Raw genomic sequence first — 27,986 nt, forward strand, 5'->3', positions numbered from 1 at the left:
GGGTTAACCCCTTCATTACCTTAGCGGTATTAACTGCTAAGTAATGAAGGGGTTAAGTCCACCCGCAACACCCCCCCCCCCGACCCCCGCAAGGCCAAAACCCCCACCAAGGGCCAAATACCACCTTCACCCACCCCCAATACCCACAATAAGCCTGGCACTGGTGGTTAACCACTTCATTGCCTTAGTGGTTAGCTGCTACGGTAATGAAGTTGCCTGTAAATGCATTTTTCATGCATCTGATTCATGCCGGGGGTCTCCAGTGCTGATATTGATGGATATCAGCTCTTGAGTCTCCCGGCATCAATCCGATGAAGGAAAAATGCATTTACAGGCAACTTCATTACCTTTTTTTCTACGTGCCATCCCGCTGCTTCTCGGCAGCTTCTTGCCAACTTTTTGTGGCGAGGCGATTTGGAGAGGAAATCTCCATTCTAGAGCGGCGATCAGCCGCGATAAGCTGATCGGGGCTACTAGAATACCGCGAGTTTGAGATGCTGGCGATAAGTGGCTTCTCGCTGTGCGTTTCGCGTTTTTTTTGTGGGGTGGGGGGGCGGCGATTTTTGCTCTTATCGCCAGCTTACCGGGCTTACTGAATTGCTGTAGGCTTTTTTGGCGATAAGGTGACAATAAGGGGCTTATCACTGCTTATAGCATGAGGCCCTTAATCTAACTGCACTTGAACCACATTGCAATTCCCTCACACAACTCCGTGCTTGCAGCACTGATTTGCCCATACAGTAGAACAAAACAAACAAAAGCATGTATGCACACAACTATAATTACATATATCAGACTTATAGTCACTGGCTTAGACAAATGCTTTTATCAGAAGGAGATTATAATCATTCCTATGGCATTTATTTGTACACAGTAAGAAGCTCCTTACATTAAATGATTTATTTCTCAAGACATGTTTACTAGTAATTGTGTACAATATTTTGCCATACATGAGAGCGCAATGTGATACTGCAGCATGCGGCTAAAACAGAAGCAAGAGGACCGATGAGATCTTTAAGATTTAAAACTTTATTGGTTGTGACTTGGTACAAAAACAGCGCTACAGAGAAATAATGCAAAGATGAGAATAAAAATGTGCTGAATATGAGCTGTGGTCAGAAATTATACCATGCATCAAAACCGCTAAGTAATTACAAAATAGATATACTGTAATAATACTTGATGATAAAAAGGGCCATATTTACTAAGCGGCCTTCTGTCATAAGACACCTTCTGAAGCTGGAAGATATTTTATGGCAGAAGACTATTCAGTAAAGATGGGCCTGTTAATATTTCACTGTAAATTCTACAATAAAACATAAGTGCATATAAAAAAACACTGATTTTTTTTATTTTTATTTTAAAAGCATTGCATGCGACTTATTTTCGTGTCAGGCAGCTATAATTGGCAGAGCTTCACAATCCTACTTTGTGCAGATGTTAGTGAGCCTTGGAACTCATCGCAAACACTTGCCTGACTACAGCACATTGTTATTAATATGATTCATAAAAAGATCACCTTCACTAATGTATACAAATGTTTCTTCTAGTACATGCTCGAACTGTTTAATCTATTCTCTGGTACCAAAGGTGAATGGATATGGGATGATCTTGTCCATTGTCATTAAATAAGAGTCACTAAACAAAGTTTCCCACTAAATTGTCCAGAGCTTTAAGGCAGCGGTGCGCAAACTGGGGGACACACCCCCCAGGTAGGGTTCGAGATTAATTTTGGGGGGCGCGGGGTTTACAGAGGTCCTGCGCGCTTCCCGAAGGCACTTAAATGAAGTGCTGGGGAAGCGGTGAAAGCCTCTGTAAACCTTACTTACCGTGGTTCAGACGGCATCTGGAGACGTGTCGCCAGGCAACGTAGTTCCTACTGTATGGCAACGTTACGTCATGACGCCCGGATGCCAGGAACCACGGTAAGGAGGAAGGAGGGGGGCGCGGAGAGCAGGACAGCCGGCATGGGGGCGCAGGGGAAAAAGTTTGCGCTCTCCTGCTTTAAGGTTAATGCTTTTCCATCAGTTTACATGATTGCCCTGCATGTTGGAATCAGGTTGATGATACAGTTGGAAATGTTCGGTGGACTTCGTGGTAAGCATTTCGGAGCAGCACATAGGGAAAGCAGGATTCCAGCATATCCACAGTAAGAAATGAGGACTCCTCCACAATCTGAAAGGAAATTAAATAGAAAGTAATTTAATAAAAATGTCAAAAAAGCTAAGCATGGCCAGCATCAGAATGTAGTAGCCTAATGGTAATGCCAACAACTTGTGGGAGAGAGTCGTCTTTTGTGGCTTTGAGAAATAACTTTTGAAGTGAAACTTCTTTCGTGGCACCTAGTCCTGATAGAACAAAACTGGATAGATGGGAGACGAAATGTGAAACGGAAGTGACGTCACGTAATGGACGCCGCTCCGCTCACACGTCCCCTGTCACATACGGCAGCGGCGATAGCCGCCGGCGCCACTCCTAATCTCCGCCACACCCCCACACACCCCCACACACCCGGCTGCTGACATATGCGGCGGCGATAGCCGCTCCTAACAGCCCGCCTAACTGTTCCACGACCGCTGCCATGCCGCGCATGCGCAGTTGTGATGGCGCCGCTGACGGACGCCACACATGCGCAGAAGCGGCTGGCAGCGGCGTCGTTCCACCCACACGCACCTAACGCCCATTGGCAGCGGCACAGGGGCACAGGGGCTCGGTCACTCACGCGGCACAGGGGCTCGGTCACTCATGCCCGTGCCGGGCGCATGTACCCCACGGGGTGTGTGCGGAATTTGCGTAAGGCGGGGTAGAGAGGTTGTGCGCAATGTTACACCCCGCCCCTGGCTGCAGTTGGACACATACACACTGACTGACCCACCCACACCCCCACACACACTGACTGACCCACCCACACCCCCACACACACTGACTGACCCACCAACACCCCCACACACACTGACTGACCCACCCACACCCCCACACACACTGACTGACCCACCCACACCCCCACACACACACACACTGACTGACCCACCCACACCCCCACACACACACTGACTGACCCACCCACAACCCCACACACACACTGACTGACCCACCCACACCCCCACACACACACTGACTGACCCACCCACACCCCCACACACACACTGACTGACCCACCCACACCCCCACACACACACTGACTTACCCACCCACACACCCCCACACACCCCCACACACTGACTGACCCACCCACACCCCCACACACACTGACTGACCCACCCACACCCCCACACACACTGACTGACCCACCCACACCCCCCACACACTGACTGACCCACCCACACCCCCACACACACTGACTGACCCACCCACACCCCCACACACACACTGACTGACCCACCCACACCCCCACACACACACTGACTGACCCACCCACACCCCCACACACACTTACTGACCCACCCACACCCCCACACACACTGACTGACCCACCCACACCCCCACACACACTGACTGACCCACCCACACCCCCACACACACTGACTGACCCACCCACACCCCCACACACACATCCCCACACACCCCCACACCCCCCCACACACACACACACTGACTGACACACTGACTGACCCACACTGACTGACCCACACTGACTGACCCACACTGACTGACCCACACTGACTGACCCACACACACACTCACACACACACACACACATACATCCACACTGACTGACACACATACACACACACACACACACACACACACACACACACACACACACACACACACACACACAGTGACTGACACACATACACACACACACTGACTGACACACATACATACACACACACACACACACACACACACATACACACACTGACTGACACACATACACACACTGACTGTCACACATACACACACACACACACTGACTGACACACATACACACACTGACTGACACACACACACACACACACACTGACTGACACACATACACACACTGACTGACACACACTGACTGACTGACTTACATACACACACACACACACACACTGACTGACACACATATACACACACACTGACTGACACACATACACACACTGACTGACACACATATACACACACACTGACTGACACACACACTGACTGACACACACACACACACTGACTGACACACATATACACACACACTGACTGACACACACACTGACTGACACACACACACACACACACACACACACACTGACATACATATACACACATACACACACTGACTGACACACATGCACACAAGGAATTCACACTTAGTGCAAATAGCTAATACAGGGGATGTGTGCCGAGCACGCGCATTATAAGTCAAATTTATTTGCGTTTTGTCAATAAAATTGTATTTTGATTTTTAATTAAAACATCACCAATACAAATACAATTTCTGTGACAAAAGTCAAAGAAGTTTCACTTACTATGCGCGTGCACAGCACACACAGCTTTTTTTTTTAAACTGCATGTTTAATCATTTGTAGATAAATAAATGTTGAAAAAGTATCATGTTTTTGTGTAATTTGATTGATCAGGAAAGCTATTTTTAGGACTTAGATTAAGATCTAATAACATTTTAGGTTTGAAATATGTGTAAATCCTAAGTTGCGAACAAACTTTTTCTCATGTACAGTATGTATGTATGTATGTCCTATGATTTCAAATGTTAATCCAAATAAAAAGGTATCACCTAAAACTGAAGTACTCATTGATTCTACTATCCTACTATATCTATTTATATATAATGGGGAAAGACAGGGTTGCAGACCTGCCTAAGACATGTGAATGTGCTCACAAGTGATCTTTTTATTTGCTATATATATATATATTCACTAAGTGTGAATTCCTTGTGTGCATGTGTGTCAGTCAGTGTGTGTATGTGTGTATATGTATGTCAGTGTGTGTGTGTGTGTGTGTGTGTGTGTGTCAGTCAGTGTGTGTGTCAGTCAGTGTGTGTGTATATGTGTGTCAGTCAGTGTGTGTATGTGTGTCAGTCAGTGTGTGTGTATATGTATATATATATATATATATATATATATACAGTGGTCGACAAATCACCAAAAAATCTACTCGCCGAACAAAAAAATCTACTCGCCACCTAGTACAACACGTGTGCTACTTGGGCCAATAGGAGCTCGCCACGATGTTAAATCCACTCGCCCGGGGCGTGCAAATGTATAGGTTTGTCGAACACTGTATATATATATATATATACATACATACACACACACACACACACACACACACACACTCTGAAGAAATCAACGCTACGTGCTCACTAATACAGTATATTAAATGTAAATAGATGAATTTATGTGAAATAACTGATTGCCTGCGTGAAAAAAAATCACTCAATAAAGATTACATTTCAATTAAACTGTGATTGATTGTAAGGATTCTTTGATTTAATATAATTAATTCCAGCTCAAAAAGGAGTAAAGTTGTAGCCTGAGGCCTGTTTTATAGTTGGCGCGCGTGTGCTAATTTGTGTACACAGGTCTGTGCTGTGAGCGACAGGTGGGCATGGCTAAGACGTCGCACCCGGCTTCACACACAGTTCTGTGTGCTGCTGAGGCAGGGTGAGTTGCGTGCTCCTCCTGCCCCCGGGAACCCCCCTTCCCCCCGCCAGCCTATCCCAGCCGTGCTGTGATTGGCTTGGCAGAGTCACGTGGCGCGGCAGCAGCGCGAATATATACATTTTCCCATCTTTGCTGTACTCTGCCGCGCCACCGCTCACTGCCGTGCGCACGCGTGGCCGAAGTATAGCAGGCCAGGCTAGGGCACAGACAATTATAAGTGCCGCGCGCGCACTATATTACGGGCCTTAGTGGCTTTCAAAGAAACCAAGTTCCAATATAATCTAAAACACAAAAGGAAAAGAAAACGCATGCCCCATATTATAAATGAATAGTAATGTATTTGAGGGTTAAAACAGATATAGGTATACTTCAAAACACAGTGATGATTAGAAATCTGATTGCATATAATGACTACACTGAGACTCACTACAAAACCACTTAATAAATTGCAGAAAAAGATATGTCCAGAACAATTAGAATGCTCTCTAAAGTAAATGTTAAAGTCACTGGGAGGAAGATAGAAGAGGGTCAGAGGCCACGCTATAAACTCGTCACACTACGGGGATCAACCTATCAAAATCAAATCTGTCGGAGGGTGCTGTTCGAATATCTGCACCCGACAGGCTGCAGAAAACAGCAAACAGCTCCTTATCCTGCATCCAGTGTTTATCTGGTAAAAAGAGACTGTCCCCGACTAAGAAAGGTTTCCACTTTGACCCGGTTTTGAATAAAATGAAACACATCCATCCATAGTGTCACTTCGTTACATAGACACTATGGACGGATGTGCTTGACGGATGTTGATCCATCTGATTTTTGGAGTCAGGAAGGAATTACATTTTCCCCCTTATTAGACAGCATTGGATGATGTTACCCGGGAGTTTGTTTTTGTTTGCCTTCCTCTTATCAACATACTGTAAATACAAATATAGGATAAGTATCGGTGGTCTAAATTTAACATGGGTTGAACTTGATGGACATATGTCTTTTTTCAGCTTCATCTATTATGTAAGTATGTAAATATATGTTGCATAATGTTTTGTTACTTTACCATTGTTTTGTAGAAGGAAATGCTATGGAAAGGGGTTGAGCAAACACTCCTATTTTCTAGTTTCACAGTTGGAGGTGCGGCGCATAAGGCTTGTGTTGGAGACGTCTTTAAAATGTGTTAATATAAAAATATGTAGCCCCCTTGTGGGGACTACTATGGTAATGTAAGGGTTAAGGCCCTAGAAGACTCACACTGGGTAACACTCCTCTCCCATCACATGATACAGGGTGACTTGGCAGAAACTAAGCCGCACTCACTTTATGTCTGGTGATAGTGATGTCACCACTAGAGTATATATACACTGGCGACACACTTTATTCGAGCTCGGCTAGTCCCACGACTTCGGGTATACCCGGGTGTATTGAGGTTTGTGACTGTTTTCTGCCCGAGTGCATTGAGGTATTTTCAAGGCAGGGATTGAAGCACTTTATTCCAGCTGGCTGCAATACTGCACAGTATATATATATATACTGCATTACAATTCATGAATTTATGCCATCTGGTAGACACGCGAAGCATTGCAGCCTATTAAATCCTAATCATTATCATTTAACAGATCAGCCGCCCGTCAGCCAGGCATGAACCCAGGCTGGGAAGGCAAACGCAACGGGGCTTGTCAGAGGTGAGGAGCGGCGCATTCCAGGTATCTGCCAGGTACATACTGGGTATTTGCTCGAATAAAGTGTGTCGGTGCAGTACATAGGTACAATGTTCTAGAATTTGGTTCCTCTGGAGTAGTAGTTGGAGAGAGCCTCACTGTAAGTTATGTAAATATGTTCAAGTGTATAGTTATGTGGTAATAAGGATGTCCTGTCACTTTTATTGTTTCCCGTTAAGGAACGTGCCATTTACAGATAGAGCCCATAGTAATGAACAGAGATTGTTCAGCAGGGAGTTCTCAGAGTAGAAACTCCGGAGCATAATTGATCGGGTCCACCGGAGGGTCCCTAGTAAAGCCCCGATCCAATAGGTATAGGCAAGGTAGGCAGTGACGGGATACCGATCGCCGAAGATATTGTACTCCCATTGACAGGTCTTCAGTAAACTCCTCATCTGATAACTATAGGGGAAGAATGCTGTCCACAGTAAAGGGATACTGATCCCCAAGAATAGAGTGTGCATGTCCCAACCAGGGTCCACCAGATACAGGGCATTAAGAAAGCTATACAAGAGATTTCCAATCTAACATTCCTAAAGGACATACGCCTAAGTATCTCCTTAGTGTAGAAGTGAGAGCTACCAGCGGAAGAAGCACAGAGTAACTATATTGTTTGACACCAGTTAATGTCTATGAGAAGTCTGCCATTGTATGTACTGTAGAGCATTATCAACGGATTTTAATAAAGCTCTTGTTTGTACTGTAAACATTCCTGCTACCCATCCTTATTCTACTGTATCTGCATAGCCACTTCCAGCCTGCACGGATCCAGCACCCTGAAAAGGTATGAGAGACTCAGCACTGCCATGTACAGTATATAAACATCCAACTTGAGGTAACCTCCTTTAGAGCCGGGCAAGGAGGGTTACAAATATATACTGTACATGATTTTGACATAGCTGCTACAAGAGAGAATACTAAGTAACTGAGCATACAAAGCAATCATTGCTATTGCAGGGAAACAATCTTCTTGATACATAGTCCCCACTGTGTGATCATGAGAACTTGCTGTATATCCCGATGGATGATGTTTACACGTCAGTTAAGAATTATCATGTGTGTACGTAGATGGACAAATGAAGCAAGATTTGATTTAGACAGCTTTCACTGATTTAAACAGCTTTCATCATTCACATCCCCACTGTGATAATGCAGCATCCCCGCTGCTCACAGACAGACCCACAATTAATTACATCCTTCACAAAGGCCCAGATACACTAAGCTCCGCTAGGCTATTTAGCGTAATGTTCACACCTGTCCACTAAGGAGAATAACCTAAAAACCCAGTTTTTCTCCTTTAGCATATGGTTACATTTTTCTGGCTGTTAGTGATATGTACAATAGGTGTTTCCCCTAACATCGCATAGCCACTAAAGGTCATTTAGGTTAACACAAGGAATTAATATAAGGTTTTACTAAAAGGTGGAAAAAGAGATGAATTGCCGTATTTTCCAGGTACAGTATCTCAGGCATGTTCCTTTTTGTGCACACGTCTCCACGTGCTGTATAAAGGTGTTTGGGGAGGTATGAGACTTTACAAAAATAATCTCTCTCCCCTCCTAGAAACTTCTCCTTTCAGTTATTCAGCGTGTTTCTCCTTGGCTCTGCGCATGCGCGGGTGGTGCCGGCCGCCTCTGCACATGTGTGGTGAGGAACATGTCAGTGGCTTCTGCGCATGCGCGGGGAGGAACACGTCACTTCCGTCACCATGAAGGATATTTGTCCAAGGGAAATTTAGTAGGTGCCACCAAAGAAGTTTCACTTCAATAACAGTTAATTTGGGAAATACATTTGAGCCCTATTGTTTGCAGAACCCCTTGACTCCCATCCTCACACATTACCATTCCACCCACACCACTCTTTGCTAATGCCATCATGCCTGTGTTTGCCTGCAAAGATGTGGAATTCACTATCAAACCTTGAGCACTGAATAATCTAATGACTGAGAGCTTTGTGTGCTATGCAAGTGTTCAGCTTTTCTAATTATAGTACTGTATATACTCTGCGCTTAATGAAATGTGCATGTTTTCTCTTCTGTACAGTACATTCTTTACAGCTGTCTCCTAGCAGTATCTTGGATACAGAAAAAAATGTCAAAGAGCAGTTCCATACATCTGATTAATCTTCAATCATAAAGTTATTTTTTAACCTTCTTCTGTTAAGACACAGAAACCCACAGTGTAACTGCAGCAGAGGTGGCATGGAGGGAACGAGCCTCCAACATTGTGATTCCACGTTCTCTGCTACCATTATACAGTTGCTATAAATAAAAGTATCAAAGGAACATTTTCAAAGGCTCAGAATAAAATAATACTTTGGGGGTAATTTACTAAAGACGTCACGGTGTATAAACTGGGGCAAACCAAGTGCAAACCAAGTGCAAACCAATTGCATCTGGATCTATCAAAGAAAAAACTGAGATTCCTTTACTTAAATAAATATGGTGCAGTTTTGCAGCTATTTAAAAAAATAGATCCTATAATGCAGGAGTTCTTAACCAGGGTGATTTCACCCACAGATTGAAGATGGTTCAAGGGAGGGATTGAGATGGTGCTGGGATTTCTTGAAAATTTCGTTTTTTGAATATTAAAAATGATCTAAATTCGAGACATGAAACATTTGTACCCATTCTTTATTTGTCACATTGTATTACTTTTATTCTGTTACGTGGCTGATACATGGTGTGAAAGCTTCTTTATCTCTCGCCAAAGAAATGCGTGGTCGATACGGATCCACCCATTAGTTTCCATTTCTGTTCGTTACACATACTCACTTAAAAGAAAGGGCCCTATACTAAACGTTTCAGTCAAGCTACTGGCGCGGTTGAACTCCGTTGTTTACAGTGGTCCTGTGAAGTCCGTGAAGCATTTTGTCAGGTCTCGAGCTATGAATCACCACCTCTTCAAGCTTTCCTGCCAGGAATTAGGTGCAAAACATGACATCTTGCTGTACCACACCGAAGTTCATTGACTTTCACGTGCTCACATGCTCAATTAGGTCATGGAGCTATGTCTAGAAATCACAATTTTACTTCGGGAGAATAAAAGCAATCTTGGTGATCAGTTTGAAAGCCAAGACGTCATTCTTTCCTTGGCATACTTGGCCGATATATATTTTCTCATGTCAACCACTTGAACACTTCAATTAAAGGGCCAGAAGGTATGATTATGGTGGCTAGTGAAAAAAATGGCTGCCTTTCTGCAGAAGTTGGCAATGTGGAAAAGACGCCTAGAAAAAGAAAACTATGCCAATTTCCTGACTCTAGAAAACCTTTTTAATATCGGATCTGGATATGGAAAAAATTTAATCTGCACCTATTTTGGAAGAAATTTAGATGGTTCCTGTGACAGTTATTTGAGCCTCGGCGACCAGCTGAAAAAAGACCAATGGATTCAAAATTTATTCACCTTTAACCTGGATTCCATCAATGATGACCTGGCAAAAGATGACCTGATTTAGAAAGTTATTCTGAAGCAGGATTTTGGTGTGAAAAATCTTGTTGATTTCTGATGCTCCCAAAGTGTTTGACTCTTTTCTCGCAAAACTAACCCTCTCTGTTTTAATTCCCTTTGTGACCATTTATTTGTGTGAATCGGGCTTTTCCACGTTGGTTGCCATTAAAACCAAGGTTAGGAATGGGTTGGACGCAAGCCAAGATTTGCGTCTGTCCTTATCGAAAACTGTCGTTTGTCAATTTGAGGTTTCTTTTTGTTCATTTTTCGTAGCATTAAATCACATTTTTATGTAACTACTAGTATTTTTGCTTTGTACTTATGTTAAGTATGCCCTTATACCTTTTGCTGGCATATGAAATCAAAATATTGAAATGGTACCTGTACGATATATATAGATAAATAGATAGAAGATAGATAATTATTGGTATGGGGTGATTGGTTCCTTAGGGGTGATTACAAAAGGTTAATAACCCCTGCTATAATGGTAAACTACAATATCCTTAACAAAAACCTATCCTTCAGCTACAAAGAGATTCATGTACTGTAGCTGTACAAAGGAAGACTTGTGCAAAGCTCCAACTCGGGAAATAAACCAAGACCGGAAAACTGAGTGACAGCCTGTTCCTAGTTAATCGGGCCATAGGAGAGTAGAGGTATTGTTCGGGCGCTGATGCACTACCGAATTCCAACACAGTTGCCCATGCCAAGTCCACTGTGCTGGTTACACAATTTGTCTATGATTGGGTGCTGAATGGGACAATCTGTGCAGTTTCCCTTTATCAGAATTCTTTTTAAGTATAGTTTTACTTTCAGATACAATGCTGTTTGCAGTACACATTCCATTTTTTATTTTATTTGACTAAGCCTTTGATGTGTAGTTGGTCCACAGATTATTATTATTATTAGGAATTTCTTGACTTTGTTTTATGGGCCAGAAAACAAACTCGCTCTGAGCAACAAATCAGTAAATTGAGTATTCAGACTCTGACAGCAGTTTTGCAGGTATAGAGAGGAGTGAGATACTGCAATAACCTTTCCTCTGGCACAGGTGCAGGGTGGAAGCATGCTTAGAATCTTGGGGTACTTCTCTCTTTCTAAGGATGTAAGTGAAAACAGCAAAGAAAGAAATGAGCTTTTACAACTGCATCAGAAAGTGTTTCTACTTGTAGCTGTTGCAGAACTTGTTTGACTTTGGCAGCTGAGAGGCAACATCACATAATTATAATGGATGACCTCTGCTCAGTTGCATTGATAGCAGTATCCTTAATAAATTAGAGGAAATTTAGTAAGGGAGAGAGATGTTCTACCCACTTGCTAAGAATCATCTTCTTTCCAGTAAAAATGCTGAAACCTTGCTTTTCTCCTATACTGTACATCCGATAGGCAAAAACTGTGACAAGCAACACAAACCTTTTTTTTTGTACTGTAGTGTTACATTTTTAGAGATTAGATGGAATGTGGAAAAGTCTGATGTGTGGGTTGTGTTTGTTGGAGGGAAGTAATTGGATCTCTTCACTATGTGAATCATCCAGTTATGGTGTCTGCAGGTAACATACAGTAGCCAGCTGTAGACATAGTAGATGGGACTGACTTAAGTGAATGAAGTCCCGTAACTTGAGGTCTTCCTCAGGTACCCGCATCCGGAAGTGACGTCAGTAAGAGAGGCGACGAGGCGACGAGTCAGAGGAGTCGGGACCGCACGGCTGATCGGAGAGACTGAGACCCAGCTCCAGCTACCAATTTGGGACCAGAACGCCAGTGGAATCCACATACTAATGCTTATATCCTAGTAACTTTCCGTGAGTAGGATTTCAATTTTTACTCGGCAGAGGAAAGAAGAAATTTGTTCAAGTGTACATGAGTACACATTTTATTATGCTTAGATTGTTGTAACAATCTTTTATTTGTTTCCATATGTATTATTAAATTTTATTTTTCTATGTACCCTCTGCCTACATATCCCTGGTCACTAGCAGCTATTTTTCTATTGTAAGAGTAATGCACTATGGGGGCATGTATTGTCTTCTTGTCTCTTATTCTCTAAGGTTATAAAGACATCACCAGACCCAAAGCAATCCGGAAGTACAGACATACCCCGCATTAACGTACGCAATGGGACCAGAGCATGTATGTAAAGTGAAAATGTACTTAAAGTGAAGCACTACCTTTTTCCCCACTTATCGATGCATGTACTGTACTGCAATCGTCATATACGTGCATAACTGATGTAAATAACGCATTTGTAACAGGCTCTATAGTCTCCCCGCTTGCGCACAGCTTCGGTACAGGTAGGGAGCCGGTATTGCTGTTCAGGACGTGCTGATAGGCGCATGCGCAAACTGCCGTTTGCCTATTGGGCGATATGTACTTACTCGCGAGGGTACTTAAAGTGAGTGTCCTTAAACCAGAGTATGCCTATATTTATACCGGAAAAGATCCATGTTCTAAGGAAGGTCTACATAGGCAGGTAGAAAAAACATGACTGGGGATCTGAGGAGGGAGGAGCCTTTTATCCGTTTTGCCAAAGGTGTTCTTACCATGCAGGAGGGAGGGGCATAAACGCCATTGTGTGTACTGTCATGGGGAATGAGAGAGAAATATATATAATTACACATGCACATACAATGTGTGTGCTTGTTTGTAAGTTTTTTTGTGTATTAAATCTGTTTATAAAATTAAATTGAGAATTTACAATATTTATGAGGTTCTATGGGTAGGCATCTCAAAAATAATCAATAACTGAAGAATGTATTCATTAATATCATATATAACATAAATCTTTTAAGAATATGTATAAAAGAAATAAGTATAAAGTATAAAAGAAATAAGTCAAAACCAATGTGGCTAAATAAACAGATAGGGGAGGATATGGAAAAGAAGAGGCAGGCGTTTAGATTCTTGAAGTTAGAAGGGACGGAGGCAGCTTATCAGAATTAAAAGGAATGTAACAAAAATTGCAAAAGGGCAATTAAATTAGCAAAAATGGATAATGAAAAAAGGATTGCAATAGAAAGTATGGTCAACCCTAAAAAGTTCTTTAAGTACCTTAATAACAAAAAAATGAGAAAAGAAAATATAGGACCCTTTCAGTGTGAGATGGGTAGCAGATTATTGGAGATAAGGAAAAAGCAGGAGGTACTAAACAAATTCTTTGCCTCTGTGTTTACCAGGGAAGAATCGAGTTCAATAGTAGTTCCGCAGGAGGAAACCACAACCTCTATATTAATGTACAATTGGTTAACTGAGGACGAAGTTCATGGGCGGCTTGATAAAATTAAAGTAAGTAAGGCACCAGGCCTCGATGGCATACATCCAAGAGTTCCCAATGAGTTAAGTTCAGTAATAGCCAGACCGTTACATTTAATATTCAAGGACTCCATTTCCACATGCTTAGTACCATAAGATTGGTGTAAAGCAGATGTGGTGTTTATATTTTTAAAGGGAGCTAGATCATAACCGGGAAATTACAGACCTGTAAGCCTGACTTCAATAGTGGGTAAGCTACTTGAAGGTTTATTACGGGATAATATTCAGGAATACCTAATGGAAAACAAAAGTATTAGTAATAGTCAGCATCGATTTATGAAGGATAGATCATACCAAATAAACCTTATTTGTTTCTTTGATGAGGTAAGTAGAAAATTAGACTAGGGTAATGCAGTTGATGTGGTCTACTTAGATTTTGCAAAGACTTTTGATACTGTTCCACACAAGAGGTTGGTGTAAAAAATAAAGCAAATTGGATTCAGTAAAAATATATACACCTGGATTGAAAACTGGTTAAAGGATAGACAACAGAGGGTTGTCCTAAGTGGCACTTTTTCAGGTTGGGCTAAAGTCGTGAGTGGAGTACCTCAGGGATCGGAGCTGGGACCCCTGCTTTTTAACTTGTTTATTAATGACCTTGAGGTTGGCATAGAGAGCAAAGTCTCCACCTTTGCTGATGACACTAAATTGTGTAAGGTAGTAGAATCAGAGCAGAATGTAATTTCTCTCCAGAAGGACTTGGAGAGACTCGAAACTTGGGCAGGTAAATGGCAGATGAGGTTTAATACAGATAAATGTAAGGTTATGCATTTGGGAAGCAAGCATAAACAGGCGAATTACAAATTAAATGAGGATAAATTAGGGGAATCCTTGATGGAGAAGGATTTAGGAGTGCTGGTAGTCAGAAGTCTTAGCAATAGTGCCCAAAGTCATGCAGTAGCTGCAAAGGCAAACAAGATCTTATCTTGCATTAAAAAACAATGGATGGAAGGGAAGTAAACATAATGATGCCCCTTTATAAAGCATTAGTAAGACCGCACCTTGAATATGGAGTACAATTTTGGGCACCACTCCTTAGAAGACATTATGGAACTAGAGAGAGTGCAGAGAAGAGCCACCAAATTAGTAACCGGGATGGACTATTTAACTTATGAGGAGAAGCTAGCTAAATTAGATTTATTTACATTAGAAAAGAGGCGTCAAGAGGGGATATGATAACTATATACAAATATATTCGGGGACAGTACAAGGAGCTTTCAAAAGAACTATTCATCCCACGGGCAGTACAAAGGACTCTGGGCCATCCCTTAAGGTTGGAGGGAAGGAGATTTCACCATCAACAAAGGAAAGGGTTCTTTACAGTAAGGGCAGTAAAAATGTGGAATTCATTACCCATGGAGACTGTGGTGGCAGATACTATGAATTTGTTCAAAAAAAGGTTAGACATCTTTTTAGATTGGAAAGGTATACAGGGATATACCAAATAAGTAAACATGAGGAGGAGGATGATCCAGGGAGAAATCTGATTAACAATTCTTGGAGTCAGGAAAGAATTTATTTTTCCCCTTATGAGATATCATTGGATGATATGTCACTGGGTTTTTTGTTTGCTGTCCTTCCTCTGGATCAATATACTGTAAGTATAGATATAGGACAAAGTATCTGTTGTCTAAATTTAGCATAGGTTGAACGCATGTCTTTTTTCAACCTCAACTACTATGTTACTATGTTACTATGTTACTATGTAATACTGTTTTTGCTTCCAGCAAAAGAACAACAGTTGTAAAGGTCAAAGTATTGCAAGCACCTGGGCACCCAAGGTGTTAATATTTCCATCAAATTGTTCCTATAAGAGCTTGTGCCCCCCTCCCCTTACTGTAGTTATTTGGCATACGGTTTAACAACCTATGTTCTTAATAACAGAATGTATTGGAGGCCCCTTGCACTGGAATATGTTGTAAGCCCTCTGGCAGTGAAGATTAGGAACCTTTCTGCCTGTTCAGAATCTCCTAAGCATGACTGTGGGGGCTGGCACATTAACTCCAAACTCCTGCACCCTCCTACAATGTCAGCGCTGTCCACTCTCATTAGTAGCTCCAGCCCTCTGGAGGCATTTGCATTTAAATTGCTTTTGCCTGTAAATCTTGGTGCACTTCCCGAATTTAGATCTGGAAAGCGAGGAATAGTAGCATGAAAAGGCACAGTATGGGGAAGATTGAGAGGCTCAGAGAGTGAATAAAATGGAAGCTGAAGAGAGAGAGACATAGACGGAGAGAGAGAAGGAAAAACAAAGATGGTTGGGCAAGAAACAAAGATGGTTGGGCAAGAAGAATAAGATAAAAGACAGAGAACTGGGTATAAATAAAGAGACTGCAACAGCAAAGCAAGAAACAGATAAAGAGAGGGAGATAATGCAGAGGTAACGAACCAAATGAAGTAGAAGAGGAAAGTGACAAGGGTCAGCAGGGAGGACATATGGAAAAAGTACATGTTCATCCAAATGAATGGGACTAACATCTTGTCTAGCATAGGGGTTCACAAAATACTGAACAAATGTTTAAGAAAGAGAGGGGGAGGATGTTGATGAAGAGTATCAGGTAAAGTGAGAATCGTCAGGTTGCAACAGAAGACAGAAATAGTGAAAAATGAACTTAGATTCTGCTTGTGCTTTCTTACGGGTTTTGTTTCACAAAGCTTTCCTCTATCTGTGATACTCTGGGACCCCTGCATGACTTTCTTATAGAAAAGACTTTGAAATGTATAAAGCCTGAATGTTATGATGTTTGAAAATGTTATACAATTATTTTTAAAGGGTTTCTAAGAAATTGTTAAATCAAAAGGGGGGTATAGATGTGCATCAGTAACCAATATCCCTGCATTTCCTTGTTTTCATTTTCTTCATTTACTGTAGTGATTCTCCTTGTGTAGTTTGTTTGCAATGATATATACAGTAGTAGCACATACTCAGACGTGTGACACTGCATTACAATTCAGAGAAAAAAATCTATATTAGATGAAAATAGGCTACAAACCCATGCACCTTGGTCAAACGCTTCCAGATCTTCTGCTGAATATAGCGTATTCTTATTATTTTAATGCTTTTTCCATTTCAGTTATGTTTACCACAGTTCTTTCTGAAATTAGTCGTCCTCCTCCTGCTATCACTCATTTTCTCACTCCTTCCTTCCATCTCTTCACTATCTCCAAATCACAAATGCCTTTCACTCTCACTTGCTCCACCCTAACCCTCTTGTCTATTTTTCCTGCAATATAATACCTTGTACAATAACTTTCAGATTTTCTCTCTTTCACCTCCTTTTGTCCCCTCCCTATTTCCTCTCCTGCTCCCTCTATGTGTCTCTATCTCTCTCTTTGATCCTCCTTACACCCATCAACACTCCACCCCTCTTCTCTCTTTCACTGCACCCCGGGCCCAGAGGCACAAGCTAGAAACTCAGATGATGCAAGATATAACAGTCAGGGGAGCAAACAGCAATAATTCCACTTTTACCTTCCTTTTATATGTCTGGATTGCAAAACAAGCACAGCCATCATACAACACATACCCAGCATACAAAGTGAAGGCACTAATCAGTTTGGAGTACCACTACTTTTTAACTGTATTGCTGCCAGAGGTGCATTGCCAGCCCTTCTAGCAGCAAAAAAAGTGGATCTAAAAAACTACAGTTGTAAATCTCTGTATGGGAACATTTCATTTAAAAATGATCTCTAGCTTCCAACTTTATAGAACACATCATTAGAAATTTGAAAGAGTAAAACCCTCCAATTTTTAATACCACTTCAAACAATGCTTATAATCCATGATGTTTTTCTATTGCCCAAGCAATAGAAAACAGAGTGAAATTGTTAAAGGGCAGGTACCATTTGTAAGAAGAACTGCCATTCTGATTCTATTAATAATCCGATTTAGGAATGGCTAATTAGACTTACTTATCTGTAATCAGGCTGCATTGCTTACATAGTTTGATTACCAATTGCACAATGTGATTAGTAATTCAAGCCAGCTGTATTTAGAACAAAGTCTTATTTTGTGTTGTCAACTGCACCCAGGTATGTAAGAAAATGAAGCTCTGTTTTTCGCTTTTATCATTCTTTTCCTCAGTGTGACAAACCATAGACTTCATAACAAGATAAAAACAGGAGTGGATTAGAAGGGTCTGCATGAATGTATGTAGTTGGCCACACTGATCTGACATTACTAATAATATTTTCACTCCGGATATTGAATTCAGAACTTACTGGAGGCCCTTATTTTACATGCTTTGAAGATGTCTTCCAAGGTTCAGCTCTATTCCTCTGATTTGAATTATCTCCCCAATGCTAGAAGAGAGTTCCGTTGAATAGAGCAGAACTCTGCATCTATAGGGAGACATCTTCATAGCACCTGGCAGAACCTGTAAATCTGTATACAGATTGTAATATAAATCAGTACAGAGCATAACTGGACATTTCTCATTGGAACAGAGACTCGGAAATGTTACTTGCAACCTCTAAAACCAAAGCTGCTGAACTCCACATTTCATGCCTAATGCCCGTCTAATCAATGCAAACATCATTGGTTATTATTATTAAGATTTACAGGGTAGTCTTTGCTAGCAGGATGGCCAGCAATGCACTGATTTTCAAATGTGGCCCCTCTGGCAGTGAAGGGATTAACTTAGATATTCGCCATGGAGAATATCACAAACGCTACAAGACGAAATGTCCCAGTGGTTCTATTCAAAGTTCATGTATGTTTTTAGCGGTAGAGGAATATAATCTCTGAACAAATGCTTTTTTCCCCCCAGTCTGTTATGGAACTATTAAACATAGAACAATTACATATAGTATATGCCAATATTATGGTTACTTCAATAAGATGGCTACTGGTCTCTTCACAAACGCTGGTCACGCAGACCCATATAGCTTGGTTTTGTGCCCCAGAGCATCAACAACATGGTTTGCATCAGAACAATTATTATGGATAATGGATCTGAACCCAATTAACCAGAAGCTGGATGCGTCAACAATGCAGAAGCTGGGAGCCTCTGCTGAGCAAGAGCCATAAACAGAAGTGCCATCATTCTGTAAGGGCCTCACATTCTGATCACGAGTCCCAAAAAGTTGTGTCCACAACTAGCCAATCTTGTAAATTTCTCATAAATCTCCACTCTAATCTGCCTAGATAAACACATTCTAGATTAGTTAGTGCTGCTAAACCGCAAGATCCAGGTGCAGAGAACAAGAAACTGCGAAGAAGCAGAGCTTCTTTCCAATCGATCATTGGTCTCCGGCTTAACATGGGAGGTTGGCACATAGACCTTTGCAGTGATCTTTACTTAAAACATTCAAAGAGCAATGTGCTACATGAGATCAGCTGAACTAAATTAATAAATATATATATATATATTTTTTGTAACTTTAATCTTAGGTAAAGACAGATTCGAGTTGTACTCATCCAACAATAATTGGTAAATAGTTCCCTCTCGAAAAGCAGGCCATTTAGTAATTCTCTGGCTAAATCCCCAACCTTTTCAATTTATCACTCTCTATTGTTAACTATAGAGCCAATGCAGCAAAAAAAGACAATAATGAGTATGGAGTTGCTGAGAAGAAGAGGTTAAGGTTAAGCTGTGTGGATTTAAATCATGTATTACCCACTATAATGAACAATGTGGCCTTTTTATATTATCTGAGCTTTTTCAGTTACCATACAAAGCAGTCCACTAGATATGGAAAGAGATATCGCAGGTAAGAAAGGATTTTGTTAGAAACGGATTGAGATTATTCCATCTTTAAATTCCCGAAGCATCTTAACAACCTTATATCCTTCCACAGGAAGATGAACCACGGGGCAGTTCTAAGCTCTGAGTAAGCAACATAGTGATGTTTTAACTGTTTTGCTAATTAACAATTCAGCAACACATGGATCTGCTTAGAAAAATGACAAAGTGACCCCTGGCAGTGACATTTCCACATCTTCCACTGGAACACACGAGCACAATGGGGCAGATTCATGAAGTGCTGGTATAAATTAGAGTACCCGATCTGGCGTTAATTCTATTGACTTGAATAACAGTTAACGCACGATCGGGTGCACTAACCTGTACCAGAGTTAGGTTAACCTGACCCAATGTGACCAAAGACAACTGCAAAGTTCTCACAACTTTCAGAAGTGTAACAGTGATAATTAAAACAGAAGAAAGTATCACTTTGCCAATTAATTCCCCAGATGAGTTAATTCCGTGTTCTGAGCATATATATATATTTTAATTATTCCTTTTATTCTTCAGCTATTTGTTTCCCTATGTGAACTTCAGAAGATTCAATCAAATCATGTAATCCCTTTTATAGGGAGTGATTGATGGTAAACAAAGTCCTGGAGGCCCTTATTGCTGTGGCGCCTGCATGAAACAGCTTTGCACAGGACATCGGCACAGATGATGTGCTCTTCCTGCCAATAAAGAGAAGATGGGTAGCATGTTACTTACAAGATGCAGCAGAAGCAAGATAGACTCTCGGTTTCTGGTTTTCAGTTTGTCTGTTTCCGCCCCGAGCTGTAGCAGGCTCCCTGATGCCAGCTGGAAAAACAAGAACAGAACAGAAGTGAAGGACAGTGGTTTTTAATGTCTCCATTCTGTCATGTAATAAACATTTATGGAAGTTCCAGTGCAGGTGGTTTAACATTTCTCCCTATTAAAATGTGCATTGCCTGTTATGGTCTAATACATGTGCACAAATCAACATATCTAGTCTACTTTGGTCTATCGTTATTTATAAAAAAATGTTTTACCAGGAAGTAATACATTGAGAGTTACCGCTAGTTTTCAAGTACGTCCTGGGCACTTAGCATGGATGAAACTTAGTATTTATTCATTTAACGACATTTTAGATAACAATAAAATCAAATAATTTAAATCAGAATGAAAATACATTAAGTAGGGACCCTATGTTTCCTCACACAATGGAATACCCTGAATTGCTTAGTATTATCTAGTCATGCCACTTCAAATAAGTAAGAGCTCTGAAATAATTGATTGCAATGTGTAACATGGTACAGGTATGTCTCATGTACCTGTCTTTCCCCACATAGAATGGTCTGTTACGTAAGCCCTGTTAAGTTCCAGGCAGTAACAGGTTAATCTATGGGCTAATGACCCCCCTTGTTCTTTCCTTGAAGATGAAGGAAAGGAGGTGGTGACTCATGGCCTGTGTTCAGCCCCTTGGAGGTGGGTACAGTCCATGAGCCAGCCCCTTCTAGATTCTTCTGGGGAGGATGTAAATTGAGTTGAGCACTTCCCTCCTGAGGAAGAGAGAAAGGGAGTTCTACTCTAACCTCCCAAGAGAGAGGGTGTGAGAGAGGAGGTTCAGCACTACCCTCCGGCGGGAGAGGTTCGGTGTATAGGAGTGGAGTTCTGCCCTGCTCTAGGAGTAGGTGTGGAAGGAGATGAGGTCTGGCTCTGATCCTGAAAGGGAGTAAGAGGGCTGTGAGTCTTCCCCATTGTGGGGCAAGCATGCCATTCTAGGCTGGCCGGCCTAGAGACCACCCAGACCAGAATGCCCCAAGAGAATGGGCAAGCACCATCCAGAGGTTCTGCACTGCAGGAGACTATCCTGCTCTAAGGAAGGAGAAGGAAAGAAAGAGAAGGAGAGAAAGAAAATAAAGATGCTTGTGCACCTTGCCTCTGCCTCTGCCTCTGCCTGGGTGTCAGTTACTGGGCAGGAGGTAGATGGACTGCAATGATAGGAGCTGATATCCAAGTCTTGGGATCCTCTCATGGCTGGAGGCGCTGTACATGAGTGTGAATAACTAAGAAATGTCCCTAAAGCTTGTCCCATTGCCCATACCATTGCGCAGCTCAGCTTCTCCTGACACCACGGGTAGGCTTAAGCACCACACAGAAGCAGTAACCAGGGTAGTTTCCCAGACGAGGGAGAAACAGGGTTACAAAAGTTTAACAGAAATGGCGAGAGATTTTAAGAAATGGTGAGCAATTAAATATAATCTATAAAACCTTTCATTCGAAATGATTGGACCTTAGAGTAAAACCACTCAATTCAAGCGGATAAATGCTGAATATTGAACATCAACAAGACTTTATAAAGAAGGTTTAAAAAAAAAGTAATCTATGCCGGCAGTGCAACTCATCATCTGAAAGTTGATACAACTGGTTCTGTATGGGAGGATATACAGTAAAAGAAAGGATGGAAAGGATTCTCAGCTCTGAGCTTAAGCCAGACTCTAGAATGTTCATATTGGGTTGCTGTGACAACGATTTTTTGATGTACTATAAACTGTGGATTTAGCGTGATGCACTTTTGCTAAAAGATTAATTCTCCAAATTGGAAAATAAATCAAATCCTGACCCTAAACCACTGTCTAAATGGGTTACTTGAATTAGGAAGCTCGGGGGGGAAATAACATTTAAAAAAAATAAAAATAATTATGTTTTTCTTAATTCAAAATGGAACACGGTCATAATTTATTATGGATGATTATGGTTAAATTATCCAAATAATTCACCCCCACACACATTGTTTATTTCCCCCTGTATATTCGCCAATCTTCAATTCTCTTATTCATTACTTACTATGTACAAATGCCTTCACAAAATATATATATTTGTTACTATGGTGTTTCTTTACTGATGTAATAATAGAATTGTATGACATCAATATATGTATAAGTATTAACTTTTACAATCAATACAAAAACATATTACTATATATAATTATTATGTAGATTTACGTTATTTTACAAAATTCAATAAAACGTAAATGAAAAAATGTTTACGAGGGTGTCTTTGATGTCATAAATAGGGGTACAAAGGTGGACAAATAAAACTCTGAATTACCAGTAACATTCTTAAATAAAAACAAGGATTTGCACCCAGGGCTGACCCACTCAATCGCTTAAAAAAAAGTTTCTGTTCAAGACTCCTCAAAAATGTACATTATGCTGTACATTACTTTCTGTATCTGATTGCCCTTATTTGTATTTACATGTCACAATTGTAACCCCTTCTTGCCTTAACTCAGACTAATACTTACTTCTGAGGCGGGGGCCTGAGTTCTACTCCCCGTTATGGCCGGTGCATTCTCAATCATTGAGCATGTGGCCAAAAATTAGACACTAGTACACGACACCAGGGTATGGATAACCAAATAATTGTGAGGAAACAAAGACACCCTCAGGTCAGCACTCGTTGTAGGTGATAGTGAAATGGTGATAGATTTAAAATTAAAATGCTTTAATTCTATTGGTTAAAATAAATGTCAAAATCGTTGAAATCAATAAACAACTGACAGTGGTAAAACAACACACATAACAGACAAAATTACAAAATACTATAACTGAAATCAGGGGGAAGGAAAGGTAGTGATCCTACCTGTCTGCTAATTAGCAGTAATGAACAGTCAACGACTAAATAGTCAGACCCCTGGTTCAGCAATAACAAGGTTTAAAAAGCCTGTAACATAAATACAGGTAACGGTGGACTGGTCATGCACAAATATATAAAAAGCGCCTCAGCGAAACGTGCGTCAGGTGGGAGGCGGCTACAGGACTGACGTCATCACGCGATGACGGTTACATGCCGGGCAGAGGGTGAGAGGCACTGCTAAGTGCCGATACATGCTAGAAGGGACACAAGCTCCATACGCAGCTTAGAATTCAAATTGTGTATTATGCCTTTGCCTGCTGGGTTATAGAGGAGGTATATTTACCACACCAGCGGCAATTTACTGCGCAAAGCCCTGACGAGGGCTGAATACATTTGATAGTGACACAGGTTGTTTGAAATTACTCTACCCTGTATACTCAAGTATATGTGTGTTATATATCATTGCTACATCATTTATGTCTCTTCCCTCCCCCTCAGCTCATTATATGTGTTTGCTCACTTTGCTATATACAATTGTACAAGCTATATTGGCACATTTTGATTTAGGGGGCTATAAATTGATACGGACTAGATCCGTGCCCCAGAGCTGAATATTACATTTTGTAAGCTCTTGTGCTTCTAGCTATCAGCAGCTTTGATCAATAATGAGATTTGTATATAGTGTTATAATTGCTACTATGTTGCATATATGTTTAGGTCTCACTTAAGTGGTAGCCATTGGCACATTTGAACTAGGGGGCTATAACTGGATACGGACTAGATCCGTGCCCCAGAGCTAAGTATCACATTTTGTGAGCTCTTATGTGCACTGTTCATTAACATTCGTACTACCACCTCATTTAGCCCTAGTTAGGTTACCTTAACCCTTTAGTGGGGACCTTTTTCATTACCAAGCCAGTTTTACAATTCAGGGCACTGCAGCTGTATTATTAATAGTGAGCTCTCACTTTATTGCATTACATTTTGTATAACCTCTTTGGCATATATTTGTGCATGACCAGTCCACCGTTACCTGTATTTATGTTACAGGCTTTTTAAACCTTGTTATTGCTGAACCAGGGGTCTGACTATTTAGTCGTTGACTGTTCATTACTGCTAATTAGCAGACAGGTAGGATCACTACCTTTCCTTCCCCCTGATTTCAGTTATAGTATTTTGTAATTTTGTCTGTTATGTGTGTTGTTTTACCACTGTCAGTTGTTTATTGATTTCAACGATTTTGACATTTATTTTAACCAATAGAATTAAAGCATTTTAATTTTAAATCTATCACCATTTCACTATCACCTACAACGAGTGCTGACCTGAGGGTGTCTTTGTTTCCTCACAATTATCCTGTTCTCTCCCCTTATTGCACCGTTGTTTATTTCGTTTGATTATAGGCTGATGCGAGGGTCCCTCATCCCCTTCCCTTTCCCCAAACATTGTATGGATAACCAAAACAAGGATTCATATTTAACCCCTATAATACAGTTATATTAACATACCAGCGATCCTCTGTGCGAGGATCATATAATACAACCACAATAGTCAGATCTCCTGGGTTGTACCCCTCATAGTTCGGCTATCAGTCTGCAGCAACTCTTGGATACGGGGACTGTTCTCTACAGGGTCTCTCTACTTGCAGTCTCCTTTCTCCTTGCAGTCTCATCCTGTGCTGCTGGGCTCTGCTCCACGTGCTCATCCAGTTGTGCAGCTTTCCCTCCGAACTCTTCCAGGGCATACATAACTGAACCCACACCTGTGATGGCCGCCCCCTCTTAGCAACCCCTCACTCTTCCTTAGTCCCTCCTCCTTCACCAGACTTTTTACTGTCTGGCTATAGTCACCTGTCCTGTAGAGAGGAACCTGCTAGGGGGCAGCAAGCCTGTGTTGCTTGTAGGCACAAGGGGCAACATACTCAATCTATGTATGTAATTGATGTAAATCTGTAGCCCCAATGTAACGAACTGTCTCACATTTTAATCTTGTCTGTAACTGTTATATATGCCCATAATCATATTATCTCTAACTATCCATGAAATGTCTGTAAATTGAATGGACAGTTAATTTAATGTAGCCATGTGTTGTCATCATAACTCAGGACATACTTGAACACGAGAGGTATCTTTCACTGTATTATTTCTTGGTAAAACATTTTATAAATAAAAATGTGTTGGTGATTTACAAATAAACAATAATAATATATAGTAATGATACCCAAGTTTGACCACAGATTTGCAAATATCTATTGTATCTTTTGCTTAGATAAAAGACTCAAAAATGTCTTACTGACCATCAAAAAGGTATATTTCATCATACATTTTCTCACCTAACCCAAGCGGTCTAACACATTTGGTCGCTGATGTTTCGCCACGACCAAATGACCGCCAGCGCTTGACCGTGACTCACCTTGCCGTCGGAACACTCATCCGCCAGCCGCTTTTCCGCTAAGGTAAGTCCCTAACCTTAACCCTAACCCTAAAAACCCCTAATGTTAACCCTAATTCTAGAGCTACACCCTATCCTAATAACGTTAACCCCTTAGCCAAAAACACCATACCTTAAGCCCCTACCCTAAAACCTCTAAAGTGAACCCCCTATCCTAGCGACTAAAACGTACCTTCTCATATAAGTGGCCTGCGGCAGAGCTTCCATCACTGACCGTCTGCGGCTAAGCAGCAGGAGCCACCACCAAATGTCCCATTCCGAACCCATGTGCCATGTAACCCACTCCAAACATGGAAGCATTGCTACTGGACTTTGTAAATGGGCTACTTTATAACCAATATAATTATACAGAAGAAGAATTTCTAGCTGAAGAAGCAACGTTTCCACCTGAATATGAACTGCTATTATCAATATAATGTGAAATACAATGTGCTGCACTTTCTGTTCGGTATGTTCTAGTAGAAGATATGTCAACCTCCAATACATTTAATTTTTATGGACCACTCCTGATTTCCCACTGTGAGACTCCATTGAGATTTATGAGACGGCTGATGATAAAAATCAGTGGGATTAACACCACATGTCTAGCGTGAACATTAATTTTTTTTTCACAATATGTTGTGGCTTTTTTAATTCATTATCCTATATGTTTCAATTCATTGTTGTTTAATTTTTTTCCTTCATCTAGCTAAAAGCTCACATTCTCTTTATTTTCTTTGTATACCCTCTTCTAGGTATAAGCACTGGTTGTTTGAAGGCTCACAATGCTGGTTCTTTTTATATATAGCCATGGCTGGTCAAGCTATCTCTCTGCCCCTCCCAGTAGATACAGGCAGTGACAGGCTATTCTATGGGTTTCCCATCCCACCCCCCCCATCCCTCATGCTGACATGAGTGACCGGAGTGGAGATGCACAGGAATCTGTGTGCAGCCAATACTGGTGCAGACCCTGTGCCCGCCCCTTCTGAATCTCAGGAAAGAAGTGTCCAAATTGTAGCTTGAAGTTCAGCCCCTTAGGGGTGAGACCTTCAGTTCAACCTTCCCCTCCGTGGGGTGAGGAAGTACTACTCCAGCTCCTCTTGGAGCAGGGGAGGGAAGAAAGATCTGTGCAGAAGCACATGGCCTCAGTTATTAACTGCAGGCCAAGCACCATCCAAGGGCCTGAAACCCTTCTCCACAAAAGGCAACGCTGTGATACCATCATGCATTTATATAGTCCTGGCTGAGTTGCGGTCTATTAGCCAGGGATATTGGAGCAATAAGAACTGTCATGGTAGGGACTGCCTGCAGCTTCACTGTAGCCTACTATGTCTGGAGGCGCTTTACCACCCTGAAGATAACGTAAGGATCACCGTAAACTTGTCCTGGTCCCCACCCCATCGCGGACTCTCAGCTCTCCTGTACCCTCGCAGGTAAGCACGCACCATGTCATCAGTAGTATCAACAATATGTTTCCAGAGAGGGGGGAAACAGGGCTACCTATATATCAGAGTTTTTATCCTTTTACCGAAGACTATTAGTAAGAAATTAGTAAAGAACTTGCACTGTTCCATGATAAATAATTAAGGAGATAAGAGACATACATTATGTATTCCTCTACAAAGACTTGGTTGCTGCAACTTTTCCATGGTCGACTGTCAGATAATATATTTGGGTGACTATGCAAGTCTGTATGGAGGTATTAAAATAGAACAAACACTTTGGCACCACCATCTTAAGGACTGTACTTTCTTTTAAAGACCACAAGCCAGGAATTATCGGCATATCTGAAACGCCACGTATGACATCTTTTACCAGTTTTGTCAACAGCAGCCACATCTGATCTTTATTTCATTTTTTAAATGTTCTTGCTGAAGGTTAATCTACAGTAGCCAAACTAATCGTGCCTGGCCTGTGGACCCTTGTCCTCCTATTCCATGAGACTTTATTTTTGTAGATCGCGTGCATTTCCTTAACAGAATGATTACACTTTTTGATGTGTGTGAAGTGAGCTGTGAAGTGCTGTATTCATTTGCAGGTCTATGTTATTGCGCCTCATTAAGTCTGGCTGTTTGTGTGATAATGTCTTCATGAATTGTGTCTACAGAGGCTTGCAACTGGTTGTGCTTTTAATTTAAC

At 41.4% G+C, this 27,986-nt stretch overlaps 1 protein-coding gene across 2 annotated transcripts in view; it reads right to left on the reverse strand.

Moving 5' to 3' along the window:
* Positions 1 to 1,011: 1,011 nt before the first annotated feature.
* The window catches only part of NCKAP1L (NCK associated protein 1 like), a 152,898-nt gene continuing 125,923 nt past the window's right edge, over positions 1,012 to 27,986 (reverse strand). For both annotated transcript variants that reach the window (XM_075591726.1, XM_075591724.1), the window contains 2 exons: positions 20,526 to 20,615; positions 1,012 to 2,175 (listed from right to left, as the gene is read on the reverse strand). In XM_075591726.1, the coding sequence (XP_075447841.1) occupies positions 2,056 to 2,175; positions 20,526 to 20,615 (210 nt within the window). In that variant the 3' untranslated portion in view covers positions 1,012 to 2,055. The remainder of the gene's footprint in view (positions 2,176 to 20,525; positions 20,616 to 27,986) is intronic.

Source organism: Ascaphus truei, chromosome 3, assembly GCF_040206685.1.
Source record: "Ascaphus truei isolate aAscTru1 chromosome 3, aAscTru1.hap1, whole genome shotgun sequence".
NCBI lineage: Eukaryota > Metazoa > Chordata > Amphibia > Anura > Ascaphidae > Ascaphus > Ascaphus truei.